Source organism: Ranitomeya imitator, chromosome 2 (genome assembly GCF_032444005.1).
Source record: "Ranitomeya imitator isolate aRanImi1 chromosome 2, aRanImi1.pri, whole genome shotgun sequence".
NCBI lineage: Eukaryota > Metazoa > Chordata > Amphibia > Anura > Dendrobatidae > Ranitomeya > Ranitomeya imitator.
This window is the reverse complement of record NC_091283.1, coordinates 368,989,330-369,001,451: the sequence shown is the minus strand read 5'-3', so window position 1 is coordinate 369,001,451 and position 12,122 is coordinate 368,989,330. Positions and strand designations below refer to the sequence as shown.

General features: G+C 41.6%; 1 protein-coding gene across 1 annotated transcript in view; it reads left to right on the top strand.

The window, feature by feature from the left end:
* Positions 1-11,835, top strand: part of LOC138663923 (zinc finger protein 773-like) — a 30,117-nt gene extending 18,282 nt beyond the window's left edge. Inside the window, exons 2-7 of the mRNA XM_069750296.1 lie at positions 816-966; positions 1,096-1,275; positions 1,360-1,483; positions 1,567-1,664; positions 1,864-1,954; positions 8,299-11,835. Coding sequence (XP_069606397.1) covers positions 820-966; positions 1,096-1,275; positions 1,360-1,483; positions 1,567-1,664; positions 1,864-1,954; positions 8,299-9,224 — 1,566 coding nt within the window. The 5' untranslated portion in view covers positions 816-819 and the 3' untranslated portion in view covers positions 9,225-11,835. The remainder of the gene's footprint in view (positions 1-815; positions 967-1,095; positions 1,276-1,359; positions 1,484-1,566; positions 1,665-1,863; positions 1,955-8,298) is intronic.
* The last annotated feature ends 287 nt before the right edge of the window (positions 11,836-12,122 follow it).

Sequence of the window (12,122 nt, the reverse complement as noted above, 5' to 3'; positions counted from 1 at the left end):
TTAAGATAACATATTTATATAAGGAGAACCACAGCAGATAAGAGAAGTAAATCAATTATAACATTGCTTCTTTTAAAGGGAACCTGTCACCCCCAAAATCGAAGGTGAGCTAAGCCCACCGGCATCAGGGGCTTATCTACAGCATTCTGTAATGTTGTAGATAAGTCCCCGATGTATCCTGAAAGATGAGAAAAAGAGGTTAGATTATACTCACCTGGGTGGGCGGTCCGATCCAATGGGTGTCTGTCGCGGTCTGGTCCGAGGCCTCCCATCTTCTTACGATGACGTCCTTTTCTTGTCTTCAAGCTGCGGCTCTGGTGCAGGCGTACTTTGCCCTGTTGAGGGCAGAGCAAAGTACTGCAGTACGCAGGCACCGGGCTTCTCTGACCTTTCCCGGCGCCTGCGCACTGCAGTACTTTGCTCCGGAGCTACAGCATAAAGACAAGAAGAGGACGTCATCGTAAGAAGATGGGAGGCGCTGGACCGGACCGCGACACCCATCGGACCGGACCGCAGCGGGAACGCCTCTGGGTGAGTATAATCTATCCTCTTTTTCTCATCTTTCAGGATACATCGGGGGCTTATCTACAGCATTCTAGAATGCTGTAGATAAGCCCCTGATGCCGGGGGGCTTAGCTCACCTACGATTTTGGGGGTGACAGGTTCCCTTTAATGGTAACTAAAACAATTTAATAACATGAGAATACCTCTTTAAATATTTAGAAAAATTTTTATATCTCTGTACATGTTTCCTCTCATTATTTCCAGAAATTGTATTTTTATTATTTTACATTGTTTTTCATCTTCTGATTTAGATTTATGCAATATTGGATTCTCTCAGTGGGATATCTTCTATATAAGAGAATTTTCCTGATTGACCCCTCAAGGATGGATAGGGACAGGGACAAGATGGTGGAGAGGATATTACACCTCACCCTAGAGATCCTCTTCCGGCTTACTGGAGAGGTGAGAGATTCTCATGACCTCACATTACATGATTCTTATCTATGGGAATAACAGAGGGACAGAACTGGAGAGGTGAGGACTCTGGAAATGTCTGTAGTGAGATTTATTAATGTGTCTCTACATAACCAGGATTACACAGTAGTGAAGAAGAACTCTAGTGAGCGCTGTCAGGACCCAGTATCTGAGGGATGGGGAACACCCCTGAGCCCAATCTTGAGGCCTCCACCCCACCCCCTGATACATGAGGACATCAATGACCAGAAGATCCTAGAACTCACCTACAAGATGACAGAGCTGCTGACTGGAGAGGTGACACTACTGGGAATGCTGGGACATTATAGTATTGTTATGACGAGAAGATATGAATGATAATGGTATCATTTTATCTCTCAGGTTCCTGTAAGATGTCAAGATGTCACCATCTATTTCTCCCTGGAGGAGTGGGAGTATTTAGAAGGACACAAAGATTTGTACAAGGACGTCATGATGGAGGTTCATGAGCCCCTCACATCACCAGGTAATAGACAGGACTAAATACACACGGCCTATAATTATCTGTATGTAAAGAATGAATTCAGTCCCTGTATGTGTTTCCTCCAGTTCTATCCAGTAAGAGGACAACACCAGAGAGATGTCCCCGTCCTCTTCTTCCACAGGACTGTAAACAAGAAAATCCCAATGTTCCTCAGGATCATCAGGTAGCTGGAGAGAAGGTGTCATGAGATCTTCCCTATGATGTGTAGATGACTGTGAAGGTCTTGTGTTCAGTCTTGTTTTATCCACCAGTATTATGTGTTTTATACTTGTGTAATGAGAACGGTGAAGATGGCAGGATTAGAGCTGATCATAGATGTGACTTCTCCATCCTGTCTGTGACTGTCACAATATTTGTTTAAGGGTGAAGATCTGACTCATATTAATACTACAGAGACATATTTGAGTGGTGATGAGCGGTGTATAGAGGAGACTTCTAAAGATAACTGCCCAGGTGAGTAGTAATAACCACTAAATGCAGAGAAGTCACAGATCTTTCTCATTCAACGTCTAGTACCATTTTGTGTTACTTGTGAGCTCTGTCATCTTTAGTTTCACCCCTTCTACCAAAATTCTAAATAAATATGGATGAAAATATATTGTTCTAGACAAGGACATAGTTATAAAGTTTACTTTATATCTGAATGATTAACACAATACCTTTGCAAATTTTTCTTCTGCCTTTAATATCTGTTGTTGGTGAGGTTTGTCACAATATCTAACACATGTGGACTGACGTTAATTAGAATTTGGAGGCAGCTGCTAACTTAAGTTGGGTTTCTAACAAATATCAGTGTCCAGGACCCATTTTTTATCAATACATTTTGGTTATCTAGATCAGTGTTTTTCAACCAGTGTGCCGCGGCACACTAGTGTGCCGCGACACATGGTCGGTTGTGCCGCGGGGAACGGGAGTCAGCTGTTCTCTGTGCCGACTGTCAAGCTGACAGCCGGCACAGAGAAGCTGCAGCGCGCCGGCTCCTGAGATCAATTGTACTCGCAGACATCTACCAGCTGCGAGTACAATTGAGGCTCTGACCGCTGGGTCAGAGCGACGCCAGCAGCGTGATCAAGTCATGTGGTCACGCTGCTGACGTCACTATCCGGCGCGCAGGAGACAGAAGACACTTGGTGGTAAGTGCTCCTGTGCTGTGGAGCTGAAGACACCGAAGATTCAGCGTGGGGTGGGTTTATGGGGAGTATGTGGGGGGATTTATTAAGTGTGTGGGGGGATTTATTAAGTGTGTGGGGGGATTTATTAAGTGTGGGGGGATTTATTCAGTGTGTGGGGGGATTTATTCAGTGTGTGGGGGGGATTTATTCAGTGTGGGGGGGATTTATTCAGTGTGGGGGGGGTTATTCAGTGTGTGGGGGGATTTATTCAGTGTGTGGGGGGGATTTATTCAGTGTGTGGGGGGATTTATTCAGTGTGTGGGGGGAATTTATTCAGTGTGTGGGGGGATTTATTCAGTGTGTGGGGGGATTTATTCAGTGTGTGGGGGGGATTTATTCAGTGTGTGTGGGGGGGATTTATTCAGTGTGGGGGGGGATTTATTCAGTGTGGGGGGGGATTTATTCAGTGTGTGGGGGGATTTATTCAGTGTGTGGGGGGGATTTATTCAGTGTGTGGGGGGATTTATTCAGTGTGTGGGGGGGATTTATTCAGTGTGTGGGGGGGATTTATTCTGTGGGGGGGGATTTATTCAGTGTGTGGGGGGGATTTATTCAGTGAGTGGGGGGATTTATTCAGTGTGTGGGGGGGATTTATTCAGTGTGTGTGGGGGGGATTTATTCAGTGTGGGGGGGGATTTATTCAGTGTGTGGGGGGATTTATTCAGTGTGTGGGGGGGATTTATTCAGTGTGTGGGGGGATTTATTCAGTGTGTTGGGGGGATTTATTCAGTGTGTGGGGGGGATTTATTCTGTGGGGGGGGATTTATTCAGTGTGTGGGGGGGATTTATTCAGTGAGTGGGGGGATTTATTCAGTGTGTGGGGGGGATTTATTCAGTGTGTGTGGGGGGGATTTATTCAGTGTGGGGGGGATTTATTCAGTGTGGGGGGGGATTTATTCAGTGTGTGGGGGGGATTTATTCAGTGTGTGTGGGGGGGATTTATTCAGTGTGGGGGGGATTTATTCAGTGTGGGGGGGGATTTATTCAGTGTGTGGGGGGATTTATTCAGTGTGTGGGGGGGATTTATTCAGTGTGTGTGGGGGGATTTATTCAGTGTGTGGGGGGATTTATTCAGTGTGTGGGGGGGATTTATTCAGTGTGTGGGGGGATTTATTCAGTGTGTGGGGGGGATTTATTCAGTGTGTGGGGGGATTTATTCAGTGTGTGGGGGGATTTATTCAGTGTGTGGGGGGGATTTATTCAGTGTGTGTGGGGGGGATTTATTCAGTGTGTGGGGGGGATTTATTCAGTGAGTGGGGGGATTTATTCAGTGTGTGCGGGGGATTTATTCAGTGTGTGGGGGGATTTATTCAGTGTGTGGGGGGGATTTATTCAGTGTGTGGGGGGGGGATTTATTCAGTGTGTGGGGGGATTTATTCAGTGTGTGGGGGGATTTATTCAGTGTGTGGGGGGGATTTATTCAGTGTGTACGTGGGGGGGGGGCTGGAATTTATTTAGCATGTGTGGGGCAGGGTGCATTTATTCTGTGTGGATGGGGATGGATTTATTCTATCGGAAGGGGAGTGGATATATTCTGTGGGGGTGAGTGGGGAGATGGGGGTGGACACAGTAGCGAGGGGAAAAATTTGTGCTGACAGTACTGGGAGCAACGGTGATGGGATGTGTGAGGACAGTATGGGGAGTCGGGGGAATGTGTGAGGGGGGAATTTGTGAGGAGGAAATATGGAGAGAGCAAAGGGGTATGTTAGCAGGGGGGTGATGTACAGGAGGAGGCTATTAGAAATGTGTGCAGACAGTATGGGGGGATGAAAGTGTGAGTGGACACATAATAGATACTGAGTAGTGTGAGGGTAACAGCCAGGAGGAGACAGTATGCCAAGTAGGAGGAGTGTAATGAAGGGGCACAGTAGAGAGACTGGGCTCTCTATGAGGGACACCGTATGAGAAGGCAGTGTGAAGTATGGAAAAGAGAGAGAGGGTAGTGTGGATGGCATGTACCATAAGAGGGACAGTGAGGGTCATATTATGTGCTGGGAATAAAGTGAGGGGCAATTATTTACTCAGGGGCTCAGCCTAGGGCAGATATTTTATTCCGGAGCATTATAATAACACTGCTATCTTTAAGGGTGTTGTGTCGGGATGTGCTGCAGAAGACAGGAGAAGATGGAAGTCTGCAGAAACGAGCTCTGCCGGTGGATGAGAAGAGTCATCATGGCATCTGGACAAGGTGAAGATGAAAAGAAAGAGGCGACTCCACAAACAACGTCATCTATCAGGTACCTGGATGTAAATGTGTTTTTTTTGTGATACTAATTCTCATTTTTATTTGTTAGGAACATTAAAGGGGATGTCCAAGGTTGTGATGAGTCTGCAGTCATACTATGTGACTGCAGACTTCTGAATTCTCACAGTGCACACTGCTATCATAATTCTCTGATGTTGGTGATTTACATACATGCGGTCACGTGCTGACTAGACATGTGTGGCCTCATTCAATGAAAATGAATTGACTGAGGCCGGACACGTCTAGTTAGAATGTGGCCAGAAGTATCCAAATCACATACTTGTGCTGTCATGACCGTCCACTCTGGCCACCGGCAAGGGAGAATCCTGAAAGTGTGCAGTGCTTGCGCTGTGAGAATTCAGAAGCCTGCAGTCACATAGAATGACTGCAGACTTTCATCTCAAACCTGGACGCACTATTTTGTGCCATTTTGGTTGGTGGTGTGCCTCGGGATTTTTTAAGTATAAAAAGTGTGCCGCGGCTCAAAAAAGGTTGAAAATCACTGATCTAGATAATGCAACCATTTGAAAGTCTCATAGACTTACATTTAGTTGTGACTTTTGGATTATCCAGCAAACACTGGAGAGATCTAACAGGTCACAAACTGCTGGATACTGACTGGAGCGGCACTGATAAAAGATAAAGACAAGAGCTGGTAAGTATAAGGCTAGGGGATGGGAACTTAGATTAGTAGCACCACTTCAGCGCCGCAATTAAAAACAGTGCTTAAGCAGTGCTTTAAGCCATAGGAATTTAAACTGCTTATCACAACACATATCAGGTGGTTTCTCCAAATTCAACATAAAATTTCTCTTTTAATGACTTCTGCGGTCTCAGAATTGTTGACCTCTTCACAACATCTTTAGCACTCAGTAGAGCCCCTCAGGACGTTATGATTTGCTGCAAACATAATGCAGCTTCTGGCAACATTTCTGAGAAATATTAATGCATTGCTCTTTGCAATGGCCTCCAGTTCACTAACATTACTGGTTATCAAGAGAGTGGTCCAAAAAATCACGAGAAGAGATCATTGCCTTGCACAAAGAAAGGATACAAAAATATTTTTAAGGGATTGAATGTTCCTAGTAATATAGCTGGAAGCATAGTCCACAAGTCCAAAGTTAGAGGAACACTGGCTACACTGTCTGGATGTGGCAGAAAGAGTAAGCTATCACTGTCTTCCTCCAAAATCCTCATGAAGTAGGTGGTCAAAAAGCTTCAAGAGACAGCAAGACAGCAAATGACTTTCTGCAAGATTTGATGTTGACAGTCACTGAGGTTTCAGTTGTACTGCAAGACTCTTAATAAACACTAATGGTATTCATGCGAGAACACAAAGATGTTACGTCTACTGACACAAGAATAGTCAGTATCAATATGCTCAAAATGATGATCAATGAAACAAAAATTGGAATTTTCTGGGACTATGGATCAGTTGAATGTCTGGAGGAGGAATAATGAAGTATAAGCTAAAAAAGAACACCCTACCTACAATAAAGCATGACCGTGGCTCGGAGATGTCCTAATGCTTCTTTATTTAGTCTGACTCAAGAAAACTGTAGTTAAGTTGAACCATTTACATTATTATTATTTCTGGAAGGTTATTCTAGTTTCAATTATTTTTTTGTTTCTACTTTCTTTTCTCTCCTCTTTCATGAATGTGCTTTAAGTTTCTCTGGGTCTTCGTGTCCACCTGCACACCTTCCTGTCACCTTGTTGGCAGTGTGTTGCTGCCTCCCCTCTGGTTCCTCAAGGGGCACGAGAAGCCGTTCGACTGCCTTTTATGTAGTCCGGTCCGGGGTGGTTTAGCTATGCAGCTAAGAATTGACTGGTCTGTACAGGAATCAGTTGGGTATAGCTTCTCCCTATACCAAGTCTTCCTTACTCCCTTTAAATGTGTGTGAGTGTGGTATGCGCATTAGTGAGATGTAGATTTAGATTGTGAACCCCAATGGGGACAGTGTTGATAATGTATGTAAAGTGGAATTAATTGTGTTTATAAGTAAACCATAATAATAAGTAAAGCATAATAATAAAATTAGGTCAGAACTGAAGATGTCTACCTTTTCCTACTTCTGCTGCCTTTTTATTATTCGAGAGAGTCATTGTTGGATGGAAATACAATTAAGATTTTTTTTTACAAGTAGAATAATTTTAACCCTGCTGTTCTGTTGGTCAAAAATGACCGACTTTGAACTTCAATATTCTTTAAAATATTCAAGATGCGGCTCTGAAACCCGTGGCCGACCGACCCATCCTCATTTAAGTCAATCAACCACAAGTTTCAGAACCGCATCTTGAACACCCCAAAAAATACCAAAGTTCAAAATAGGTCTCCCCAGACCGAACAGAACAGCAGGGTTAAAAAAGTGGACAAGTTTTGTATCTCTCCACTTGTACTGTCCTGTAGAATTATTCTGTCAGGTAATTTTTACCACACAATAAGCTCCTTTATGACTTGGCAATACAACCCATCAACGCAGGACGCAACCACTTGCCCTCGCTATATTGAGAGATTTTTTTAAAAAAGGTGCAAGTCTCAGAAAATGGTGATGCAAACAATTTTTTCTTTCTCTACTAAATTAATTCAAGAAATGAAAAATTTTGTCATCACTGTTCATAATCATACAGATCTGGAGAATTGCTTTACAAGATTATTTTTAATACACAATGAAAGTTGTAACAATAACATTCTAAAAACAAGGACCTAATTTGTGTGTGGATGGGGTGAGGCTGTTGCAATTTCACTGGATTTGGATTTTTTTCCCCTTTTTTCAGTACATTTGTATAGTAAAATGAATGGTGTCATTCAATACTACAATTCATCCTGACAAAAAAAAACAAGTCATCATATGCCTTAGAAAGTTATGGCTCTTGCAAAAAGAGGGGGAATATATTAAAAATCGAAAAAGAAAGTTTCCCTGGTCCCTAAAATGTTAATATTGCTAATATGCCTATTGAATTTCTGCAAGTAGAATTAGGAATATTCATCTTATTTAAACCAGCCATTTTATGACTAAGAAATTGCCTATCCTTCAGAAGCTCCAGGCATTGTTATACATTTGCATGGGTATTATGGGATTTTTTAAGTATTGTAATAATTTGCATTATTATTATACTCATGAATTTGCCGTAGTTTATTAAAAATGTAAAATTGTGTTCTATGATTGTTAGTAAATGATTATTAACATAATCAATAACACTACATGGCATTACACTTATTTATCAAAAGTCTAATTTTGTCACAGATTTGTCTATTTTCTACAGAATTTTACTACTTGTCCTGCAATTTGTATGGAAATATTTTTATAGAACCGTTATAAAAGATCAATATCTTTAGATAAGATTATATTGTACTAAAATAAATCTTTTGTTCTCAGCAGGTGACTGTATCAGAAGCGCAAAGGGACATTTAATATCTTCAGATTGGAAAACAGATGATCATCAGATCACACAAATTACATATGAAGAGCATTTCAGTATCCCAGATAATCCATCAGCCCTCCACAGTAAAGATCTATCATCAGATCCTTTTCAACAGATCCCATCTTCTGATTCATTAAAGAAAAATAACAGGAGGGATGTTGACCATGAAAGATCTGAGAAAAGTCAAACAGAAGCAAGAAAATGTTCATGTTCAGAATGTGGTAAATGCTTTACGACTAGTTCAAAACTTGCTACACATCAGAGAATTCACACAGAGGAGAAGCCATATTCCTGTTCTATATGTGGAACAATTTTTAACCGTTACTGGAATCTCATTAGACATGAGAGAAATCACAAAGGAGAGAAGCCATTTTCATGCTTAGAATGCGGGAAAGGTTTTCTTCAGAAATCAAATCTTTCTCAACATCAAAAATGTCATACACGGGAGAAGCCGTATTCATGTTCAGAATGTGAGAAATGCTTTAAACGAAAATCAGGTCTTATTAAACATCAAAGAGTTCACACAGGGGAGAAACCATTCTTATGCGCAGAATGTGGGAAGTGTTTTAGCCAAAATTCACTTCTTGCTAAGCATCTGAGATGTCACACAGGAGAGAAGCCATATTCATGTTTAGAATGTGGGAAATGTTTTTCTCAGAAATCAACTCTTGTTGACCATCAAAAAATTCATACAGGCGAGAAGCCATTTTCATGCCTAGAATGTGGAAAATGTTTCTCTAAAAAATCACATCTTATTGGCCATCAAAGATCTCATACAGGGGAGAAGCCATTTTCATGTTCAGAATGCGGGAAGTATTTTAAACGGAAATCAGACCTTATTACCCATCATACAATTCACACAGGGGAGAAGCCATTCTGATTTTCAGAGTTTTAGAAGTGCTATAACCAAAAATCATATTGTACTAAACAATGGAGAAGTCACATAGGAGACTTTCATGCTTAGAATTCACGTATGTACATGGTTTGCTGCCAGTGTTGTTTGAGTATGTACTTAACATTTCATGGTTGCTTCTTTTTGAGAAGAGTGACGTTTATGTTGAAAAATTACTGAAAAGTAAAAAAATAATATTCATCTGTGGAGAAAGCAAACTGTACCTTGACTTCTGGAAATAACAATGTGGGAGCTGCAAACAGAAGAGATGGTAGTGGTATTCTGAGTCAGAGAAAATCTAAAGGTGGGAAACAATGAACTTAAGACATTTTCCAAACTGAGACAACTGTCAGCAGATTTAAAGATACTGGTAATGATTGTGTGATGGATGCGACCTGGGCACCAAATCGGTGTTGAGGGGATGACTTCACAAGAAGAGGAGGTTGGTGGCATTGACATTAAAGGGTGGAGCGGGCTACTGCTGATGCCAATGGTTTGATCAGTCATAAGATCTGCCTGCTTGTCCTTTATTTCTATAATGCTGTCAACATTGCTGATGTGGGAATTTTTCATAACGATTAGGCTAGTATTGCTTTAGTGTCTGCTTTTATAATTACTTCATGTGAGTTTTAACCCTTTCACGACATGCGCCGTACTATTACTGCGCATGTCGTGTCTCCCCCTTTGATGTGGGCTCCGGCGGTGAGCCCACATCAAAGTCGCGACATGTCAGCTGTTTTGAACAGCTGACATGTGCGCGCAATAGCGACGGGTGAAATCGCGATTCACCCGCCACTATTAACCTGTTAAATGCCGCTGTCAAACGCAGACAGCAGCATTTAACCGGCGCTTCCGGCCAGAAATGACCTCATCGCCGACCCCCGTCACATGATCGGGGGTCGGCGATGCATCAGGATGGTAACCATAGAGGTCCTTGGGACCTCTATGGTAACTGATGCAGGCCTGCTGTGAGCGCCCCCTTGTGGTCGGCGCTCATAGCACACCTGCATTTCTGCTACATAGCAGCGAACATCAGATCGCTGCTATGTAGCAGAGCCGATCGAGTGGTGCCAGCTTCTAGCCTCCTACGGAGGCTATTGATGCATGGCAAAAATAAAAAAAAAATGTTTTTAAAAATATGAAACAGATAAAAAAAAATGAAAGTTTAAATCACCCCCCCTTTCGCCCCATCCAAAATAAAACAATAAAAAAATCAAATCTACACATATTTGGTATCGCCGCGTTCAGAATCGCCCAATCTATCAATAAAAAAAAGCATTAACCTGATCGCTAAACAGCTTAGCGAGAAAAAAATTCAAAACGCCAGAATTACGTTTTTTTGGTCCCAACGACATTGCATTAAAATGCAATAACGGGCGATCAAAAGAATGAATCTACACAAATGTGGTATCATTAAAAACGTCAGCTCGGCACGCAAAAAATAAGCCCTCAACCGACCCCAGATCACGAAAAATAGAGACGCTACGGGTATCAGAAGATGGCACTTTTTTTTTTTTTAGCAAAGTTTTGAATTTTTTTTTCACCACTTAGATAAAAAATAACCAAGTCATGTTTGGTGTCTATGAACTCGTAATGACCTGGCAGGTCAGTTTTAGCATTTAGTGAACCTAGCAAAAAAGCCAAACAAAAAACAAGTGTGGGATTGCACTTTTTTTGCAATTTCACCACACTTGGAATTTTTTTTCCCATTTTCTAGTACAAGACATGCTAAAACCAATGATGTCTTTCAAAAGTACAACTCGTCCCGCAAAAAACAAGCCCTCACATGGCCATATTGACGGAAAAATAAAAAAGTTATGGCTCTGTGAAGGAGGGGAGCGAAAAACGAAAAAGGGCCGCTGCATGAAGGGGTTAATATTAGTAAATAATTTTAAAAGTCTTATTAACAGAGAAGATGAGTGCTGGTATTTCCTTTTTCTCTTTGGTTCAACACAATACAAAGCCCTTTAGCTGGGTGGGATTTTTCTATTACACAGTTCAGATGTTTCATCAAATGATTTTTCAGAAGATTGCCTTATGAAAGAGAGCTAAAAATATTTCTCTTTATCTTGATGACACTTTCGATGTCCAAACAATAGCCGGGTATCTTATGCCTATCCATCACTTTTTATCTGTACATTTTTTTTAATCACTTTGCAGCTTGGCTTCCACAATTTCTGTCCTGTGACATTAACACTCTTACCACGGTGGACTTTAACATCCTAATTGATATTCCACTCTCTCCATTTGCCATTCACTTTCTATCTCTAACTTCCTATACTAGATCGCTTAGTGAGCATAGGGTGCAAGTCCTGTTTACAGTGTATGAATGATTATCTTTTATTCTGCAAAAGATTGGCAGCCTGTGTGTTTTTACCAACGCTCATTCACCATTATCTTGCAGTGTACATCCTCTTTTATTTCCCATACATAAAGATGGACCTGGTCTTCCAATTTTGCTCAGCGTATGATTTTACCAACTCTTCTCTCCCATTCTCTGACCACAACCAACTCAGGACACCCATACATACCATATACACATACAGTTAGATCCATATATATTTGGACAGATACAACAGTTGCTAATTTTGGTTATAGACATTACCACAATGAATTTTAAACAAAACAATTCAGATGCAGTTGAAGTTCAGCTTTCATTTGAGGGTATCAACATTAAAATTGTATGAAGGGTTTAGGAGTTTCAGCTCCTTAACATGTGCCACCCTGTTTTTAAAGGGACCAAAAGTAATTGGACAGATTCAATAATTTTAAATAAAATGTTCATTTCTAGTACTTGGTGGAAAACCCTATGTTGGCAATGACTGCCTGAAGTCTTGAACTCATGGACATCACCAGACGCTGTGTTTCCTCCTTTTTGATGCTCTG